Raw genomic sequence first — 23,578 nt, 5'->3', positions numbered from 1 at the left:
CCAGCCTCATGGCAGAGGTACCATCTGTAGCCATGTTTATCACAACTCTGTGGCGTTTCAAGGTCCTTGCCAGCAAACAAGCTTACAACACTCAGATGCTCTCTCTGTAGCTGACCTCCTGCCTCAGAGTCAGAGTTTGCACTGGCAGGATGGCCCACAAGGCTGGCATTTTAAAACAGCACAACTTTTTTCCTGCTACGGCCAAAAACAATCATGCAGTCAGCTTTTCACCAACACCGTTTTAAGTATTTCGTGGCAGGACCTCTTAATGAGCTGCGGGTTTTGCAGCTAAAGCTGAGTCAGGAAGCCTCTCTTAGATGAGAGTGCTTGCTTGCCTCTAGCAAGCAGAGCAGACCCGAGAAATTGTTGCTACCACGAAAACATGCTTTATTCTTTCCCAAGCTTTCTCAGGCTTTCTGTAGATTCAGTGCCCCATGTCTGGACGCCATCTGTAGTAGGAGCTGCGGGCCTGCTTTTCGTCCTGCCTGGCTCCTGCATGGCTAGCTTTACACCAGAAATAACAACACACAGATTGTATTCATTTAAACACTGCTTGGCCCATTTCTATTCATGTGTGTAGCACCTTGAGGTGAGCTTACCAGGAAGATTCTAGCCTACGTCCATCCTGGGTCGGAGCTTCATTGCATCTGGCCGGGAGAGGGGAGCATGGCGTCTGTCTCTCAGAGGACCTGCCCTGCATCTGAGCTCACTTCCTCTTCCTCCCAGCATTCTGTTCTGTTTACTCCACCTACCTATGTTCTAACCTATGAGGACCAAGCAGTTTCTTTATTTTTAACCAATGACCTTCCTGCATCACACACACACACACACACACAAACACACACACTCAAATAGTTGCATCATATGTAGATCTAATTTTTAGGTTTTTTCGACACCTCCTGAAAGTAGTTCATAGAGGCTGTATGAATGTATAAAATTGGAGAGTAGTATAGGACAATTCTGTATTCTGTCAATTATGCTTTAAATAAATGCTGATTGGCCAGTAGCCAGGAAGGAAGTAGAGGCGGGACAACCAGACAGTAAGTAGAGGTGGGGCAAGGAGAACAGGAGTATTCTGGGGAGAAGGAAGCTCTCTCCCTAGTCCTGTCCAGACACTGGAGAAGCAGGATGTGATCTGCCCCACTGAAAAAGGTACTAAGCCATGTGGCTAACATATACTAAAATAATGGGCTAATGTAAGTTATAACAGCTAATAAGAAGTCTGAGCTAATGGGCCAATAAGTTTCTATCTAATGTAGACTCTATTAATGTGCTCTCTAATTTTTTGTTCCACAAAATTGTTTTAATTATCATACATTACTTGAAATACACATTTCAGAGGTATTGCTAACTTTCTTTCTGTTCCTTTTTCTTTGTGAAATTTATTCCTGAGCATTTTTATTCACTCTGATAAGGTTGTAACTAGAATTAATTTGTTAATTTGAGGATAAATCCTGATAAATAAGAATTGTTTATTAGAATAGAACTTTTCTAGTGAAACAAAGAATTCATGAAACAGTTTTATTCTTTATTTATCTAATTTATAGCCTAACTCTTTTATTCTTATCATAACAAAAGTGTTTGCAATAGGTACAATAAAGTTTTGTTTTACCCATATTTTAGAATATGTTATTTTACAATAATTTTATTATTGTAAAAATGTAATAAGTATAAAAATCTGCAACTGGACATTAAAATCACTTATTTTAACTTCATAAAAGATATGCCTAGGTATAAATAAATTAAAACCTAAATTTTATTTTAGAAATAAAATTGATTTATGAGTATAGGTATTTGGCCTGCCAAAATGTGTGTATGTACACCACCCACGTACCTAGTGCCCACAGAGGCCAGAAGATTGTGTCAGATCCTCTAGAACTGGAGTTATGATTGTAAGCTGCCACAAGAGTGCTAAAAAATGCATCTGGGTCCTCTATAATAACAAAGAGTTCTAACCACTAAGCAATCTCTCCATCCCCATTGCTTAATTTTTAAAAATGTTACATTTCTTAAAAGGTGATTGACAAACTTTCCAATTTTGTAATAGAAGATTATAGGAATAATCTACAACTCATCAACAAAGAAATAATTAAAGAAACAAGAGGTTCTTTGTGTGTTCACTTATCAAATTCTCCCATTAGCTGCTCTGATCTTTCTGTATTACTGGCAGCTGTCTGGATCCAACTGAGAAGTATATTAGGGGGATATTCAAAAACTGATTTTCAAATCTTGGCAAGTAGCACTCACAGACTTGGGTTACAGAAATCTTGCTTTGCCTCCTTTGGACAAAAATTGACATATTTTGCCAATTTAATGGTTGAGTTAAATTGCTACATGAGTCACTTGTGTAATCAAAAATTTATTCTGCACATGGATGTGCTGTCATTCTAATACTGCAATAAAATATCAAAGACAATTGTCTAAAACATAAGGAAGGCTTATATTTCCTAACAGTTTCAAAGGTTTTTTTCATTGGTCAGTTTTCTCCTTTTCCTCTGAGCCTGTGATAATGCAGTACTCAGAGTATAAGTGTATGGTAGAGCAAAAAAAAACCTGTTTACTTTATCAAGATCTAAGAAGCAAAGAAAGACAAGCTATGCAAAGTGCCCATCTTACTTCAAGAGAACATCTCCAGTCGCCTAACTTCTTCCTACAAGGCCCCCTTTTTAAATGCTCTGATAGTACAACATGCCTCCACAGAAACCTTTAACGCATGATTTGCCTTTGGGGAACACTTAATCATCACAATCAATACAAAATCCCAAAATACTGTGGCCACTGTGAGAGACACACACTGATGTAGATAATGCATCAAAATTAGTAAGTAAAAAAACTAGAAATGAAAAGTGATACTGAAGCTTTTACTCAATAATTCCTCCCTCTATCATCAATCATAATACCCTCTATAAGGTACATGAAACTCAAACATGCTTGAAAGAATATAATGGCTGTCAAAAATTAAAATTCTACATCTGGGGCTCTTTTTATGCTAATAACTTGTGGTTGTATAACTTTTTCTCTATAGTATTGCTTGAAATCAGGGTACCCAGATGCTAATTCACATACCTATGGATACTGGATTTTTTTTATAAAAAAAAGCCAGAAATACACAACAGAAAAAAAAGAAAACACCTTCAACAAATGGCATTTGTTTAACTGGATGTCAGCATGTAGAAGAATGCAAATAGATCCATTTCTATCACCCTGCACAAAACACAAGTACAAGTGGATCAAAGACCTCAACATGAATCCAGATACACTGAATCTGATAGAAGAGAAGTAGCCTTAAACATGTTGACTCAGGAGATAACTTCCTGAACAGAACACCAACAGCATAGATACTAAGATCAGCAATTGATAAATGGGACCTCATGAAACTGAGAAAAATATGTAAGACAAAGGATGCCATCAAAAGGACAAAATGGCAGCCAACAGAATAGAAAACAGATCTTTACCAACCTCACATCTGACAAAGGGATGATTTCCAAAATATATAAAGAACTCAAAAAACTAGACATCAACAAACCCAATAATCCAATTTATAAATGGGGTACAGATCTAAACAGAGAATTTTCAATAGAGTAATCTCAAAAGGCTGAGAAGCTCTTAAAGAAATTTTCAACACCCTTAACCATCAGGGAAATTCAAAAAACATTCAGAGATTCCATCTTATACCTTTCAGAATGGCTAAGATAAGAAACACAAATGACAGTTTATACTGGAGAGGATGTAGAGCAAGGAGAACACTCCTCCATTGCTGGTGGGAGTGTAAATGTGTCCAGTCACTTTGGAAATCAATATGGTGTTTTTTTACAAAATTGTGAATCAATCTACCTCAAGACCCAGCTATACCACTTTGGGCATATACCCAAAGAATGCTCAAACATACCACAAGGACATTTGCTCAACTATGTTCATAGCACCTTTATTTGTAATAGCCAAAAACTGGGAGCAACCTAGTAACCCCTCAACTGAAAAAATGGCTAAAGAAACACAATGGAGAATTACTTAGCTGTATAAAACAATGATATCATAAAATTTGATGAAAAATTGATAGAACTACAAAAGATCATCCATCCTGAGTGAGGTAATCCAGACCCAGAAAGACAAACATGCTATCTACTCATTTATAAGTGGATATTAACTGTAAAGAATAAACATGATGCAATTCAAAGACCTAAAGAAGCTAAGTAACAAGGACGTCTCAAGGGGGAATGCATGAATCTTACTGTGAAAGGGAAGTAAAATAGATATCATGGGTCAGTGGGGGGAGGGGTCTGGCTGGGTGTGGACACGGGAACAGGAGGTATCAGGTGGAGGAAGGGAGGAGTATTGGGGAAGTGAAATGGAATCAGGAGTATCTCTGGGATGAGCTAGAAACCTAGTGCAATGGAAGCTCTAAGGAATCTATGACAGTGACTAAGACTCCTAGCAATGGGAGATATGGAGCCTGAACTGGCCATCTCCTGTAACCAGGAAGGACTTATAGTAGAGGGATTGAGACTCCAACCCAGTTCCATAACCTTTGACTTACAATTTGCCCTACCTACAAGATACACTATAGGGTAAAGATGGCACAGAAAATATGGGAGTGGCCAATCAATGGCTGGTCCAGATTGAGATCCATATCATGAGAGGGAATTCATTCCTGACTCTTCTTTGGGGGTCAAGACCCAGAGGCTGGACAGCCTAGAGACCTAGGATAAAACTAAACACAACAGGCAAAAAAAAAGTCAATGTAATGATGTCTAATGATATTCTGCTATACATAGATTGATGACTATCCCAAGTGTCATCAGACAGCCTTCATCCAGTAACTGATGGAAGCTGATAAAGAGACCCACTGCAAAACGTTAAGTGGACATCCTGGAATCCTCTGGAAGACGGGAGGAAGGATTGTGGGAGCAGAGGGATCAAGAGCATCACAAGTAAACCCACAGAATCAATTAACCTGGGCTCATAGCATTTCACAGATACTGAACCAACAACCAAAAAACCTACATGGGTCTGACCTAGGCCTTCTGCATATGTGTTACTACTGTGAAGACTTGTCTTCTTGTGGGACTTCTTGAAGTGGGAACAGAGGCTGTCTCTGACTCTTTTATCTCCCTTTCTTCCTACTGGGTTGCTTTCTCCAACCTTAATAGGAAAGGATGTGCATAGTCTTAATAAAACTTGGTATGTTATGACTAGCTGATATCCATGGGAGGCAATGCCCTTTTCTGAAGAAAAGGAGAAGAGTGGATTGGGGAATGAAAAGGAGAAGTTGGGGGAGAGACTGGGAGGAGAAGAGGGAGGGAGGGGAAACTGTGAATGAGCTGGTGAAAATTAATTAATTAAAAATTAAAATTTGCAATTCTAATAAAAAGTAGTGAAGATACAATTATCCAAATATTTTGCAATGACACTTGCAGTTTTTTATGCATGGACAGGTTTGAGAATTCTTTCTCTGCATAGGTCATAGTTAATATGTAAACAATGACTTTCATCTAGGTATTTCTTTTCATACTTTACCATAATGCCATAAAATACAGTTATACACACCTCTTCCTAATTGCTTTATTTTCCCCATGCTTCATTTCACATTTATAAAGATCATTAAGCCTACAGTAGGTGGAAAATGTATTAGTTAATTATTTTTATGGAAAATATAAAAAGCAAGAAGCTATTTAATTATACCTTCAACAATTTTTGTTTGTGTGCTGTGGTTCAATAGTCTTTTATGTTTGATATATTTTACATGAAAGGAAAATAGAATTTTACTTTCAAAGAGATTATGAATCATAGAGTATGCTAAAAATATGCCAGTGAAATTTTGCTGGATCATATTATTATTTTGTAAGATAAACAATCAATTATGGGAATTTTGGCTAAATTATTTCATGTCACAATAAACGAGTTGAGAAATTAGTGGCTTCCAAAAATTAATTTTTTATAACATAGATTTTTAAAGCAATGTTTTAAGAGATAATATTTTTATTGGGCAGTGGTGATACAATTTTAATCCCAGTACTCAGGAGGCAGAAGCAGAAGCAGACAGATCTCTGTGAGTTGAAGGCCAGTCTGGTCTACAGAGTGAGTTTCCAGATAGCCAAGGCTACATAGAGAAACTCTGTCTCAAAAAACCAAAAAAAGAATAATGTTTCCATGATATATATCATATATATGATAAAATATCAATAAATCACTTGTCGATACCTCTCTCTCTCTCTCTCTCTCTCTCTCTCTCTCTCTCTCCCTCCCTCCCTCCCTCTCTCTCTCTATGTATATATATATATATTATATATATATATATATCAGCAAAGACAAATCCAAATCTCTATCATGAACTTTTAAAATAATTTAAGAGTTTGACTTTGCAGATTTATATTCATTTTTCTCAGTATCAGATCATAGAAGAATGCACATACATACAGATTCTTCATGCTACCTTTGGCTATTTTTTCCAAAATAAATGTATAATTTTTCAATATTTAACTTTTCAAGTTAATTTATCAAATGAAAAAATTTTCTCTTTTAAGCAACTTTTATGATCTCATCTAACATCAGATCTAATCTTTCTACTTATAATGATCACCTAGAACAAATAAGAGAAACTAAAATAAAATAGAGAACTTGTTTGGAACTCCAAAAATATCTACAATTAATTTTTAATACCATGCTGGAAATTTAAATCTGAATGGGAATACTTTCATAGATGTGATGAGGTCAAAAACAAAGTGGTAAAACAAGATATGAAAACAGATTAGGGAATTATTAACAAGAGGCATCCTCTGGTTATGGTAATTTTGAACCAAATATTCAAAATCCATATGTTACTTGTACCTTGGCCCTGCCTACTCCAGTGTTACTAGATTACAAAGTACAAATTGGCAAAAAAATGAAAATTAAATTTTACTAACTTGGCATTCAGGAAAATATATTTTAATAAATTCTCTGAATATGTATAAGAAAGTGAAGGGTTAACTGAGTAAAATGGAAGAGTAAAAAAAAAAACTGTAAGCCATGTGTAATGGACTCCCCTGTCATTCATGCCCTCAGGAAGCAGAGGCAGGTGGATTGCGAGTTGTTACCAGAAATGGGAACCACAGACTCTATCAAAAACAAACAAAACAAAGGAAATCCAAGACAGGTGACAAGAACTTCATGGTGTATCTTTGAAGTCTGCCTACTCTCTTTCAACATAATATAATGCTTTGCTTATTATAGGTACCCAGTCTATAGTTTGAAAATTCAGTTTTAATAAATTCAGTAAATGAAAAGATCAAGGCCAAAAGTACTTTTTAAAATTCTAATTACATAAAGGCATCACAGAGAATGGGTGAAACGTTTTGCTAGCTACATTGGAAAGGGATTTAGTGCCTAGTATATACAAAGAGAAAGCCTCCAAGAGCAAACAACTCAACTAAAAACGAACTACAGAATTTAGTATGTCTCAAAAGAAGAAATGCACAGTCCATTGAACATATTTTAAAGTTCTCTCCATCCCTAGCCACCCAGAGAACACAGATTAAAACCCCTTTAAGACTCTATGACACTCCAGTCAGAATGGCCCTCATCAAGAACTCCAATAACAGCAAACACTGGTGTGAATATGGGGAAAGGAGAATCCTTTACAATTTGGTAGGAATGTAACTGGTGAAGCTACTTTGGAAGTCAGTGTGAGGGTTTCTCAATAACTAGAACCAAAACTGCCTACTAACTTAGCTATATTACTTCTGGGCATCTATACAAAGTAATATATTATACTACAGAGATTCCTACACATCCATGTTCATTGCTGCTCTATTTACAATATGTTAAAAACAGATGCATCCTAGAAGTCCATCAACTTATAATAGACAATGAAATATGATACACATTTATGAAGTGGAATTTTATTCAGCTGTAAGGAAAAAATAAAATTGTGATACTTGCTGGGAAATGGATGTACCTGAAAAATGATATAATGAGTGAGGTCACCAAGGCCCCGAAGAACAAACACTACGTCCTCACTCATATATGGATTTTAGCTGTGACTCTTTTGTTCTGTTTGTTTAACATGGAGTTCCTGTGGAAGCCAATAAAGTAGGAAGAGGACATGGGTAAAGTAATTACTTTGGGTGGAAAGGATTAAGCAGAGAGGGAGTGTGGTGATGGGGAGGCAAAACGTGGGGTTGTAGGGAGGAGTAGTCAGTATAAAGAGAATAAAAATCTATATAAAAACCTGCGATCTTGTATCCTAAATAAAAACATATAATTTTTTTCATGTTCAAATGGCACTGCTCCTAGAAACAATGAGTTACTGAACATTTCCCCAGTCCCAAGGATGAGATACTAAAGGTCTCAGGAACCCTCAAAACAACACAGGCTCTTGTCAATCCTCTTTGTTGCACGCCAGAACTAGGGAATAAGAACATTTTGTTCAAGATATATGTTCTGGTTAGTTTTTTGTCAGCTTGACACAATCCATTGTTGTCTTAGAAGAGGGAAGCTCAGCTGAGAAAGGCTTCCATCAGATTGACATATTGGTAAGTCTCTAAAGCATTTTTTGACTGATGTGGGATGACCCAGCCCACTCTCTGTGGTGCTACTCCTTGGCCCTGGGCTGTATGAGAAAGCTGTTTGAGTATGAGGTGGGGAAGTGAGCCAATAAGCAGTATTGCTCCATGATCTAGCACTGCTTCATTTATTAGTCCTGGGTTCTGCCTTGCTTGTGTTACTGCCTTGGCTCCCTTCAGGGATGGACTGTGGTCTATGCATGTAACCCTGATAAGCTCTTTTTTGTTATGGTTATTAGAAACCTAACTAGAACAATATCTCACACCTTGGTCATAAGGAATATCAACAGCAGGTCAAACATAAATGGAAGGCCAATCTGCCAGGCATTATAGGCCCACCTGTGCAATAGCAGCTTCACTGTTGTGGGAATAACTAACAGTTCTCTGATTGGTTTTGAGGCCCTCTCAAGTAAGGGGCCCTTGGTCTTCTACTCCAAGAGTTGCTAACAGTCTTAGTCTCGAGAGATGGCAGGCCTTGGTGGAAACATGTGACTGCAGTGTAATTAAATTGACATGACATTAAAACTGCCTTCTAAGAATCTACACTTATGCTCACAAACAAAAGCTGCTCCCAGCTTTGACCATAAAACCCTCTCCTGATCATGAACAGTGGGCATGTAGAGATTCATGTCAGCCCAAGATGCTGAAAACAAGTAAGAACTCAGTTCTAAACAAGATATTTCCAACACCTTCTCTAAGTTTCATGGAACATTGCAGAGGGAAGGACAGGAAGTACTTTCAAACTATGTTATCAAGATGAAGGGTCGCAAAATGCAATCCTCTAGACTTAACACAACCATTGCAATCATTAACTCACATCTGTGGTTACCTATCTGCACTGGGCTCATATAAAATTTGAGTATCAACAGTTAGACAGGGAAGAGGAGGGACTTATGGCGCTCTACCATTTACTTCTGAACTATTGGCTATTGGTTGATTCTAGGGTTGGAGGTTATCATATTAACGGTGTAACGACCGCTGAGTCCAGCAGACTCCAAAGGATAGTGCCAAACCATAAACACACAAAAGGCCCTTGTTTAACCTCATTTGTAATATAATAAGGTGAAGAGATATGCACATGAGAGAGAGGAGATTTGTGAAGTTGGGAGAAGGTATGATGTGAGATTGGTCAATATGCATTGCATACTTGTCTGACAATTTTGATAGTAAAACATTAGTTAGAACCAGGCAGTGGTTGCTCGTGCCTTTAATCTGGTCTACAGAATGAGTTCCAGGACAGGCTTGAAAGCTACAGAGAAACTCTGTCTCTAAAAACCAATAAATAAACAAATAAATAAATAAAACAGATGTGAACTTTCCACAACAAAAACTATTTAAATTTAGGTCACCATAGGGCTAGAGGGAGTATCTGCCAGAGAAATACCTTATTTCTTCCAGGCTAGCATTTGATGATGTTCTTTCTGGAAATAAACTTTTAAGTCAAGGATAATCTCCACAGAGATCAGCAAAGCATTGAATGGGTGGGACTCAGCAGATAATCTTCAATAAGCAAAATGTTACTCATTAGAAAATGGGTTTCAAAGAGTAGCCTTGGCATTTAACACACTGGCAACACAGAGCTCACAAAGGGTATTTTGAAATGCACAGGTCTAGTAAGTCAACCACTTTCTGTTGGAAGGCCACATAGCCGATAAATATGTGGGCAGCATGAATTAGACTTCACGGGTGTTCTGGTAAAAGGAAACAAAATGCGAGGAGTGAATCTGGGAACAGTTGAGGGAGTGAATATAATCAAAACATTGTACAAAATTCTCTACTAACTAATTTTCAAGCAGCACACATGCAGGCACACACGCACACACAACCTTTTTGATCCTTCGCATGTGAAGTTAAATCAAATTTAAAGGATGGCACAGAGAAAAAGTAGACATATTCTTAGAGCTCACAACCAGGGAAGCTTAATGTCGTTTAATCTGCTCCTTCCCCTGAAGGCTTCTTTGTATCAACTTTAGCCTCATTGGAATGTCGAGAGTTTGGTTGCAAGCTCTGCTCTCCACTGGAACAACCTGTTATTGATTGTTCCAATTATTAGCAACTTAATGCATTGCACTGCCCCAAGGCTTGCCTTTGCTATTTGTTCTGATTCAGTCTTTTGGATCTACGCAAAGGTAATATAGGCCCTCTTCCACATAAAATATCCTAGCCATGCTTTCAGTCATTGGCCTGTGTACTGTGTACAGACGTTTCCTCTGATGCTGTTAAATGCAGAGTCTAGAGGCAAACTAGGGATTTTAAGTGACCATTTCTACACCAACTACCGGGAATAATGCTGAAATAAAGGTGGGAGCGCATAGATTTCTTCATCATAGCAATTTCAATTACTCCTGATTACAAGGAGGTGACAATTAAAAAAATCCGAGAACCTACATGGTGTTTTGCATTGTTGCAGCACTAATCAATGCTCCCGCCAACAATTTTGCCTCTCCTCCAAATTCAAATATTAAGTTTTTAAATTATGTATAATGGAATGGTATATAACCTTAATAATAAGATTCTATCATTTGCTGCAACTTAGACAGAAGTGTGGAACCTTATCTTCTGCTAAGTGAAATAAACCAAGAACCAAAAAAAAAAAAAAAAAAACCAATCGTTTAATTTGAAATCTTGAAAATCATGGAAAAGGTAAAGTAACAGATTTTTTAAAAGCACCTGTAGTCTTGGGCCTAAACAATGATGAGATCAATTTGCTGGTCAGGTTATACCCATAATTTATGCTTACTTTTGAAAATGCAGTGGTCATCATTTATCATTCTGTTTTCCTTGAGTCTTGTTTAAGAATACCTTTGTTAGCCGGGTGGTGGTGGCGCATGCCTTTAATCCCAGCACTCAGGAGGCAGAGGCAGGCGGATCTCTGTGAGTTTGAGGCCAGCCTGGTCTACAAGAGCTAGTTCCAGGACAGGAACCAAAAAAAAAAAGCTACCGAGAAACCCTGTCTCAAAAAATCCAAAAAAAAAAAAAAAAAAAAAAGAAAAGAAAAAGAATACCTTTGTTTGATGCAAATCAACCCAATTTTTGTTAAAATAATAACTTTAACCATGCATTTCTTTTTTGAAAGTGAAATAGTTTAATGTATTTATGAAAACCAGTATATGATTCAGGGAATTCAACATCCTTTTCTGATCTCTTTTGTCGGATCTTTTTGTACACTGTGAAGATGTGTCTTTGCTAATGTGCCCTTTGATTAATAAAGAGCTGAATGACCAAAAGCTAGACAGGAGAGAATAGGTGGGACTTCCTGGAAGAGAAAGGAATGCAGAAGGAATCTATTCATGAGGGAGACACCAGAGAGACATGGGTGAATTGGACATACAGAATGAAAGAGAAATAAAAAACATACATAGCAAAATAGGATTAGTATAAAATACATTAATTAAGTTATAAGAATTAGTTGGGAACAAGCCTAAGTTAAAGGCCAAGTTTCCATAATTAATAATAATTCTCTGTGTTATTTTTTGTGAGCTGGCGGTCAGAAAGAGAAAGTCTGACAAGAAAATCTGGCTACAAACCTCCACAGTTACCAGGCACACAAGGCATGCAGATACACACGTACATGCAAAACACTCATACACACAAATTAAATCAATTAAAAACTACATCCTTGATCTCAGGTGATATTGCCAGTAAAGTACTTGGATGATAAAGAAAAAGTACCTTAATTTTGTCTCAAAACCACACATGAAGCAAAACCTGACATGGTGACATACATGTCATCCTAGTCTGGGGAGGAAAAGGTAGGCTGACCTCTGAGGCTTGCTGGAAAATGAGAGAACTCATCTATAGAAAACAAGGTATATAATACATAAGGAAGGATAGCCAGATAGTGTCCTCTGAACTCTGCAGATACACATGTACACTCTCTCATGCACAGTTGCACATACCTGTACTAGCACACATGAATATCACATACACACAAAATTTAGATTCCTCCTATTATAACCTTTAACACTTTTAAAATGTTTAAACCACATATTGGGTAAGACTGTTTTTCTTGCCTCAAAAATAAAAACTGCTTTCAGAACGCAGTAAAAACAATGTTGGAAATGAAGCCCTGAACTTCTCAAGGTCACCTCCATACCACCTCAGCCTCTGAGTCAATATGAAGATGCTGATTTTGTTAATTAAGAGAAACAACCTGTATATATTGCACTGTCCTACACAAATCCTCAAAGTAGGTTTCTGAACCTTCTACTAAAAGCCTATTTTTAGCCTGATTTCCTCCCACTAAGCCAACAGTTTACTATCTGTTGAATTATTATTTAGTTTTAGTGGGAGAAAGTTTTATGAATTTTAGAAAAATGTGATTATGAAAATATTTACTAATGAGAAATATTTTTATATATTGAAACCACTTTACTTATTTACTTATTAAATGTATGGGTGCATCTGTGTGCGTGTGCGTGTGTGTACATCTCTCTGTGTGTGGTGAAGGGTGTGTATGCCATGACACACAGCGAAGGTCAGAGGAAAACTTCGGAGGAGTCAGTTCTCTCCTTCAGTGTGGGTGTCAGGATTCAAATTCAAGTAGTCAGGCTTGACATCAAGATGACTCAGTGGCAATCTCACCTTTGCTAAAACTACTTGAAAAGAATATTTACACAATTTAGGGTTCACTTTATCACAAACACTGTCCGTATCATTGGCAAAGGAAAACAAATTTTCACATAGGCTTTTCCTCAAACCTGAGAATGGTAGATATGTGAAGGTTACCTACTGCCATCTACTGGTATAAGCGGAAACTTTCATCTACTGAATTTCAGAGGTGTTTCTATTTGTTTAAGGTGAAAATACACCTTATTTCCCTTTGAAGCCTGCACTTTTCTGAAGAGGAAACCGTGAGGGGGTGGATTTCTTGGAGAAGGGAGTTGGAGGAGACTTGGAGGAGTAGAGGGAGGGGAAACTGCAGTCAGTGTGTATTATATGAGAGAAGAATATATTTTAAATATTTTTTATTTTAAAAATTAAAAAGAATATAAAATAAGTTTATAATGCAAAAACCACTTCATTGTTTTTTCTTTTAATTTTTAAGACTGCCATTTAGTTACAGCACTTCTCTCTTCCCTTTCTTCCTTCCAAATCATCCTATATGCAGCTCTCTCTAATATTCATGCTCTCTCTTTTCACTAATTGCTATTGCACACACACACACACACACACACACATATATAGTAACAATTAGTGAAAACAAAAGGTTGACAAATACATCCTGCTACCCTGGAAGAGTGTGTTCTTCATTACTATATTTGTTTAACTGCTACAAAGTATGTAGGTTATTTTCAAATTATGTAACTGAGGAGACATGGGTCCTCCCCAGTGGCTTTAGTTGTCTAGTATGAACACAGTATGTAAGACTAAACAGACTTAGCCTGGCAGTGGTGGCACACACCTTTAATCTAGCACTTGGGAGGCAGAGGCAGGTGGATCTATGAGTTTGAGGCCAGCTTGGTCTACAGAGAGAGTTCGAGGATAGCCAGTGCTACACAGAGAAATCCTGTCATGAAAAACAAAACAAAACAAAAACTAACAACAAAAAAGACTGGCCAGACTTGGGGTATTCTAGCTTATAATGTTTGAGAACAGCATTATGTAATACCAAATAATTTCCCAAGAGTCTTCTGAACTTCATGAATTATTGACAGACAGCATCTCTAACATATTATGTAAAGTACCTACTCAAATAATGAACATGGAGCTAGAGCTAGTGAACCAATTCAATACCTTGGTGTCCCTTGGTCTTAGAGACTCTGACTCCAGGATGGGCAACTGCTTTGCTGTCTAACACACTGGCCTTTCCTTGGATGATATTAAGAATTTGATGTCCAAACACTCAGGGACACTGCCCAAAGTTTTCTCCAAGCTGAACTTTCGAAAACTACCTAAGACAAAAGTTTATGGGGGCAGATACAAAGATTGGGTCAGCATATTAATCAGATAGATAAAAAGATCAACTTGTCAAGAAAGTTAATTGGTATCAGTCACTAAATACTGACAGATAGTATTCATATCTCACAGGCTATAAAACAGCACAGCATATTCAAATTAAGGACTACTTGGAAGACCCTTTTACAGGTGTTTCTATCATTGTTGACATTCCAAATTTTCAGCCTTATTAATATATATGATCAAAATGCAGGCCATGTTTTGGTCATAGATTATCTGTGAGCAAAGACTGAAGGCAAAGAAGAATGGTTTTCACTAGATTAGCTATATGACTCCTTTATATAGTGCCATCATTCTTTTGGGGGGGTCTTTTTTATTTTATTTTTATTCATTTTACATACCAACCACAGTAAGGCCTACCTCACCTCCTCCTACTACCCCTCCCACCCCACCAACCACCCCCATCCACTTCTTAGAAAGGGTAAGGCCTCCCTTGAGGAGTCAACAAAGGTTGGTGCATTAAGTTGAGGCAGGACCTAAAGACCAACTACTCTTACGTATAACCCCAGTAGCACAGACAATAAGAACATCAATAAATAAATGGGACCTCCTGAAACTGAGAAGCTTCTATAAAGCAAAGAACACAGTCAATAAGACAAAAAGGTAGCCTAATGTATAGAAAAAATCTTCACTAACCCCATATCAAACAAAGGACTGAGCTCCAAAATATATGAAGAACTCAAGAAACTAGATATTAAAATTCTAAATAACCCATTTAAAATGTGGTGTACTGAACTAAACAGAGAATTCTCATCAGAAGAATTTCAAATGGCCAAAAGATACTTAAGGACGTGTTCTTCATCCTTAGCGATCAGGGAAATGCAAATCAAAACAACTTTGAGATACCATCTTACACCTGTCAGAATGACTAAGATCAAAAACACTAATGATAGCTTATGCTGGAGAAGTTGTGGAGCAAGGGGAACACTCATCCATTGCTGGTGGGAATGCAAACTTGTGCAACCACTTTGGAAAGCAGTGTGGCAGTTCCTCAGAAAACTGGGAATCAACCCACCTCAGGATCCAGCAATTCCACTCGGGAATATATCCAAAAGGTGCTCAATCATACTACAAGAGCATTTGGTCAACTATGTTCATAACAGCATTATTTTTAATGGCCAGGACCTGGAAACAACCCAGATGCCCATCAACTGAAGGGTGGATAAAGAAAGTCTGGCACATCTACACATTAGAGTACTACTCAGCAGTAAAAAATAATAACATTTTGAATTCTGCATGCAAATGGATGGAATTAGAAAACACCATCCTGAGTGAGGTAACCCAGATCCAAAAAACAAATGTGGTATGTACTCACTCATAAGTGGATACTAGTCATAAAAAAAGGTCAATGAGCCTATAACTCAGGATCCTAGAGAAACTGAGTAAAAAGGTGAACACAAAAAAAATCATATATAAACCCACCTGGAAATTGGAATCAGACAAAAATCTGGGAGTGGGGGGTAGAAGGTAGGGGGTAGAAGGGGGGTGGAGGAGAACTTGGAGGAATGGGATGGTCGAGATGGAGGAAGGACAGATATTAGAGCAAGGAAAGAGATATCTTGATTGAGGGAGCCATTATGGAGTTAGCCAGAAACCTGGCTCTAGAAAAATGCCCAAGAACCCCCAGGGACGAACCCAGCTGAGACCCTAAGCAATAGAGGAGAGAGTGTCTGAACTGACCTTACCCTGTAGTCATACTGATTTCAAAAGAGTCATATACTTCTTATTCTTTGAATAGAGGCCTTGAAAGGGGAAGATTTTGTAAACATGAAAATATTTGGATGTTTCACATCCCAATTTTGTACTCATTAACCATATTTCAATGGCATTATTGAAAGTATGGGATTTAAATAATGTGTTGATGCTACAATAAAATGTTCACAATTAAGCTTTAAGCTTCTCCATGGATTTAATCTTATGAGATTACAAATGTAATCTGCCAGATCCCACAGATGTGAGTCTGTTCCACCTGGACTAAAGTTCACAGAGTTTGAGCTTATTCTTGCTCTCTCAAAGTTGTTGACAACAGGTGTGGCTACAAACAAGATCCTGACTTACAGTGTGGTTGATTAATATTTTGAGTATATAGGGGGATCCACTTCTCTTTGACCAAAGATCAGAGAATTCAAATCTATTCCTGCTCTTTCAAGAGGATTGGCAGGAGGTTCCTGGGAGTGATTGCCTGCAGTATACATGGTCTATTCCTTATATCATGTTAATGAAGTCTGTTGCCTCCCCTTTCCCCTTTGGGAATGAGGTATATAACCATGTGGAAAATAAATGCAGGCAGATTCAGTATTCTCTGAATCTCCCTCCCAGTGCTATTACAGGTTTCTGTCTTTTATTTCTCTCAAATCTCTGTTCCTTTTACTTAATAATTCTAATCCTCACCCCCCTACTTTGGAACATGCAAGCTCTGTCGCGACTGACTCTTACATATGTCACCCCAACATGTGGTTTATGACAGATGTCACCTCAACGTGGCTCCTTACTACAGCAATCAACAAGAAAATGTTTCTTTCTAACTAGACCACCATGATGCCTTTAAGCAATGTTCTGTCTTTTCTTGTGATTATAATACAGTAACAGATAAACGAGGACCTTAATTTATTCTAAGTCTCATATTTGAATCTCTTGTTATTAGTGCCTTGTATGTATTAATCAACACCATGGGTATTTTTATTCTATTAGTGTCTCTCAGTTAAATTCCCAGTGGTAGAAGATTTTTCTTAAATCCCTCTTTGGTGCCAAAGTCATTCACATAAACTGAAAATATTTGATGGTATATATGAAGCAATATAAAATGCATGGTGGTTAGTCATTTACTAATGAATTCATTTATGTACAGATGAATTTGCTTGGTTTTAGTGGTTATAACAGGTAATGCTAAGAGACTTAAATACATTGTAATTATGAATAATCCTCTGCCTTGGCCTCTAACAAGAGGTAAATTCTTTCATTTTATCTTAAATACTATTCATTGATTGAACACATTTTTGAGACAGGTTCTTACTTTTGTAGCCATGGCTGTCCTGTGACTTCCTTTGTAGACAAGATAGGCCTCAAACTTAAAGAGTAACATTTGCCTAAATGCTGGGATAAAAACCATGCATAACCATGTCTAGTAATATATTAATTTAAATGAAGTTTTATCTTACAAAGGTTTTGCATTTTATAATAGAATCCCAATGTAATGTTCTTTTAGAAACCTACTTTGCCGTGCTTCTAATTTTCTTTTGAATTAAATGTACTTGCTTATTTGTGTGGAGAACATGCTATAGGACTGTGTGGAAGTCAGAGGCCAACTTATTAGAGGCTTGGTTCTCTCATATCACCAAAAGATGGTGCTAGTGTCCTTAACTACCTTACCTGCTGAGTTCCTGGATTGTTGCTTTTATGGGGAAATTCTTGATAATCTTCAATGCACAAAGCCCAGCTTTGTACAAAATAGAAAGTTTTAAATAAAAAATGGATATAAGAATAATACACAATTTGGCTAATTGTTGTTTTCTGCTATGGATATAAGCTTAAGACTGTAAGACAGATTGCTTTTCACAAGAGCACAAGTTTGGTTTTGAAGTTTTAGACAATTTCACTAAGATTTTTCCAGCTTCCCTAAAAACCACAAGGGGAAAGATTTAAAGAATAATATTCTCTTTTCAATAAATGAGGTTCTTTAACATTTCTAGAATTTACTTTTTAGAGTAAAATATTGAAGCACTACTTTTTATTCCAACATTTGGGAGTCAGAGACAGGAGGGTTGCCATAAACTTGAGGCCATTCAAGACTACACAGTGAGACCCTGTCTCAAGAAAGGGAGAAAGATTAAGAAGCTATCATGGCAAAGGGACCATTTTGCCTTGCTGATTTACATAATAGATTTTCTTTAGAAATTAATTAGGTAAATGACAGAATATAAAGTTTTAGTTACCTATATATCAATAAAATGATAGCTAATAACCTACTTGATGTCAAATATATGCAGAGATGTTGCACATTAAAAATGCAGTAGTGAACATGAGTTCATTAAATTTTTCATAGAACTGTTTATAATGGAGGGGGTTTACTTAACTTTCTGAAAAATGATAATAACTGCTAAGGAGAAAGTAAGTCATAATAATAGTGCCATATATATGTGTGTGTGTGTATGTGTGTGTGTGTGCACACGCGGGGGGGCATATATTATAGAGAGTATCTTAATTATATATTTTATATATTATCTAGAACGAATGATTTCCTTGGCTTATCATCTCTTATTTTGAATTTATTTAATGTATAAATATAACAAAATTGGCAACTGAGTATATTTTGTGAATATCACTACCAAATTTGGAAAATCTAATTGTTAAAGTATTCTCTTTTGGGGGAGGACATTTCTCCTGAAGTGTTGCTACTATTTTGTGGTTTAATTTTCCAGTTATATCAGTATTTGTTCTATCATCATCAAAATATATTCATTTTTGAAACTCTAATAAGTATGAAATGCCCCAATATAGCTACTGTGCACTTTCATATATGAAAATGATCCAACCGTGTTTATTCTGTGGCAAAGACTCCAGCAAAAAAGCTTATTTTAAAGGGCAAATTATTTTTTTTAAAATTATTTATGATCAGAAGAAAAGTAAAAAATAACCAGCAAACTCAGTGGTGAATTTCTGTAGGACTAAATTATACAGCATATACACTTTTGCTGTCAAAGGTTCAGAATATATTGCTTTTTCTAAGTATATGCTCATGCTGCGATTAAAAGAACTTTGAAACCTATTTTGTGCTAAATGCAAAGGTGTGGGTGGGGTTAGATGAAGAAGAGCTAACAAGTACAAAATCTTACCACTATTTTTTAAAAACTAATTGTTAAGTCAATTAGACAAAGCTTAACATGTACAATTCAAGGATTAACTCACACTCTGTTGTTTGTTTATGTCTTCTCTAGCTGAATGAAGAAATTAGCAATGGAAAACCACACTTAATTGAGTGGAAACAATTTGACATTTAGCATCTGAAAAGCCAGAATTTATCAAAAGTGCTGTTTTAAACACACATTTAGAGTGTAGTGCATCTAGACATTTTTCTAAACAGCATAGGTCTATGAAAGTTTTCCAGTTCTTTATTAAGTAACTAATTGATGTAGTCAGTTTCTATTTTACAAAGTCTTCAGACTGGAAAACAATTTTTAAGAGAAGAATGTGCTAGATTGGGACATGATGGCTCATTTATGGCTTCTCCAGTTAAGGAAATATTTACAGCACTTAAGAATATAAATATTTAGATAGACATAATAATAACAATAGCAAGCATTTGTCTACAGAAAAATCGAGAAAAGGAAAGGAAGAAGAGAATGTAATGAATACAGCCTAACTGATAAACATTTCATGGGCTCTTTCTCATAAGTTTTACCCATACTCAGTGTACACAGCATTTTCTAAAAGATAAGACAGGAGTAGAGAAAATGAAAACACAGAGATTTGGAGAGCAGAAAGGTGACAGACATAACTGTGGGTGTTAAGAATAAATGAACTGATAGAAATGGAAAAGTGCATTCTGTATGCTAGATTTTCTAATTCATAGTTTCTTCCTACAAAACAAATGCTCACTTCAAGAGAAAAACAGTCAGCTACAATCCATTTGGTAGTTTTAGGGACTGCCATTTTGGATATGTGAACAATATTTACATTAGGATATTCATCCAGAGTAGTTTAATATTTTTTGAAAGATGGTTTGGAACAAATCTTTAATGCTGCTATTTTAAAGGTAAAATATTTAATTTATTTGATTTTAGGTAGAAAATAACTTGCCACAAATCTTTCATTCAATAAACGTTTACATTAGCCTTTAATATTCTGATGTTTAACTGGCCTTGATATTAAGATGGTACCTATTTGACACATCTATAGAAGTATACTGAGTTTCGGGTTATTTATTTTCAGTACAGTTCTTTTAATATTTGCTACTTGCATTTTAAAAGACAAAAGACAACAAAAAGATTTTGTGGCTCTCTTAGTTAGGTTTTTTTTTTTTTTAATTGCTGTGAAGAGACACCATGACCACAGCAGCTCTTACAAAGAAAACATGTAATTGAGGTGATGGCTTACAGTTTCAGAGGTTCAGTTCAATATTATCATGATAGTGGTGACTATATTTTGACCAGAAAGCAGCAGCAAGTTGACTGTCCCAGTGAGTCAAGCTTGAGAAAAGATACCTCAAAGCCTGCCCCACAGTGAGGTACTTTCTTCAATAAGACCATACCTACTCTGACAAGGTCACACCTCTCAATAGCGCCACTCCTTTTGGGGGGCATTTTCTTTCAAACCACGACAGTGGCACTTTATGGTTTGTTTGAACAACAACATTTCTGATGCCTCTTATACTTGTGGTCTAATGTGACAGCAAGGTCCCTTTTATTTTCTTATTCAGAGCTACTCCTAAAATACATTGAGTTTCCAAGATCTCCACATGACTTCTTTTAATGATCAGTCCAATTGGAAATATATTGCTAGATATAAGATTTAGTATCTAGAACAAATTTCTTTTTACTCATATCTTCCTTGCCCTCCTCTGGCAACTTTTGTTTACATTTGTCTTGTGTTTTAATTTTCTCCAAGCCTGTCTTTGCTATCTGTTTTATCTTGATTTTACCTATAAGAAAATAATGGCAAGAAGAGGTAGAGAGCATTGCCAGTGTCACTGCTGCAGGCCTAGGTGGCAACAAACATATCATAATTTTGAAATTATACCTTTTAATGACATTTACTTTTAACATTTATATGCCCTACTTTTGTTCTCTATGGCATTTCTATCTTTGCTGTCTTCTGAAAACTTAGTTTATTTGACAAATGAGATTCAGTGTTTACCTCGCCTTGATTAGACTGAGGAAGATTCCTGTCAGTATCAAAACCATATGCAGAATTATGGCGAGGTTGAAGTTCTGGCATATTTCTCTCTTCTCTGGCACATAAAAACAAAAACACAATTTAATTATGCATGACTGGTTATACAAATGTCTTAATAAATGTTTTTATAATACACAATGAATATTCACATTTTAAGACTGTACTCAAGAAAAAGAATTGATAAAAGCTACAATCTATCAAATCTCATTCATGAGTAACGTGCCTTACTTTATCTGATTTTATACAACATTTCATTGTAAAGACTTTCAAGCATAGAGCTGTCAAAAGGAATTTCAGCAAATATCCATATATCTCCCACATTGATTCAAGCATTACCATTTTATTGCATATATTAATATATACATATTTATATATCATTTTCCTATCTAACCATTAATCTGTTACTTATTATGCAATTGAAAGTAAATTTTAGAAAGCAGTATATTACACAAATAATTTCATTGTCTTATTTTAATGTTATATAAAACCTGCTAGTTAGGTGTTTTAAATTCAATTTACAGATAAAAAACTTAGGCTAAGGCAATTTAGGGAAACTCTCCTAGACTACCTACTTAGTGATTTGTGGGTAAGAGGTGTGAACCTTACTTAAGCTCAATAATCTTAACATTCTCCATTAAGCCAAATGATTTTGTAGAGTAGATTCAGAATTATCTCATCAATTCCCAATCCAGATAATAAAAGAGCTATAAAAAGAAACTCAAAACTAAAATCACATTAAGTGAAAGAAAATAGAGTAGCTTAAGTATACAGAAAGCCAAGAAATGAGTTCAAACCCTATGAAGGCTACTACTATCTTGTTAGAATAAAGTGTCAGGTTTATCTATCATTAGCAATAATAATCATTAATTATTTCATTAAAATCTTAGACTAGTGAAGAAGTAAGACATATATTCTTCTCTGTGCAAGTGAAGAAACAGTGAACTTTGGTTTACTCAAAGTCACAGAGTCAATAGAAGAAAGAGAATTGGAATATATGTCCATTGATCAAGACCTTTGGAATAGAGGACTAAAGTTAAGTGCTCAATGGTTAAAATCACTGACTGCTGTTCAAAAGGACCCAAATTCAGTTTCCTGCACTCACATTTGGCAGTTCATTACTGTCTATATCTTTATCTCCAGGGTATCAAGATACCTTCTTCTAGTGTCTATGGGCATCTACTCTCACATTGCATAAACAGACACACATACACATAAATAAAGATGATAAATCTAACAGAACATAATGATGGAGGAGGGTCATGGTCATTTATCTATCTGTTGCTTTCATTGGTTAATTAATAAAGAAACTGCTTGGCCTTTGGTAGGACAGAAAATTAGGTAGGCAGAGTAGACAGAACAGAATGCTGGGAAGAAGGAAAGTGAGGCAGATGCTATAGCTCTCCTCTCCAAGATGGATGCAGGTTAAGATCCTTTCTGGTAAGCCACCACCTCTTGGTGCTACACTCATTAATAGAAATGGGTTAATCAAGATGTGAGAGTTAGCCAGTAAGAGGCTAGAGCTAATGGGCCAAGCAGTGTTTAAAAGAATACAGTTTCCATGTAATTATTTTGGGTAAAACTAGCCGTGCGGGAGCTGGGCCATGGGAAACGGCCCACAGCTCCTCAAAACAAATAAAGATGATAAATCTAACAGAACATTGGGATAGGAAAATTACAGAGACTATTTTTAAAGTGACCTACATAAATATTAATTATGGTGATTCTTTAGTGTCTTAAAGGGTTTAAAGATTATATCAACTGAAAATATAAAATTCTTCATATTAAGTTGAATTTGCAACACTAATGTTGATAAACATGTGAACACACACTCACACATGCACCATATAGCACCTAAAAATATGAAATAATGGAGCAAAGATTTGAAATTTAAAATGATAAAATAATTGGTGAGTTTAATATTACTCTTTCAACAGACAAATACCTATGACAGTTCAAATCACTGATTTTGTTACAAATTGAAAACCAGTCCTTATCAATATGAGGCAAACAGTACCAGTTAGTTCTCATTAAAAAATAATATTTAAAGTATCTCTGTAATGCTTGGAAGATAACATTATCATGCCACAGAGGAATGATAAAGTAAAGTAGATGGAATTTTAATTGATAGAAAATTGATAAGATTATACATTGATATTTCAACTTCATATTTCTAGTTCAGAAGTTGAAAA

The 23,578-nt window shown here is 36.1% G+C and overlaps 1 protein-coding gene across 2 annotated transcripts in view; it reads right to left on the bottom strand.

The window, feature by feature from the left end:
• Positions 1-23,578, bottom strand: part of LOC130868661 (uncharacterized) — a 62,359-nt gene that overhangs the window by 14,050 nt on the left and 24,731 nt on the right. The window contains exon 4 of one of the 2 annotated variants that reach the window (XM_057760800.1): positions 21,323-21,444. In XM_057760800.1, coding sequence (XP_057616783.1) covers positions 21,323-21,444 — 122 coding nt within the window. The remainder of the gene's footprint in view (positions 1-21,322; positions 21,445-23,578) is intronic. The other variant, XM_057760801.1, reaches the window with a different exon arrangement.

The sequence above is a fragment of the Chionomys nivalis genome, chromosome X (genome assembly GCF_950005125.1).
Source record: "Chionomys nivalis chromosome X, mChiNiv1.1, whole genome shotgun sequence".
Classification (NCBI taxonomy): Eukaryota; Metazoa; Chordata; class Mammalia; order Rodentia; family Cricetidae; genus Chionomys; species Chionomys nivalis.
Note: the sequence above shows the minus strand (reverse complement) of the source record. Positions and strands in the feature narration are given on the sequence as shown.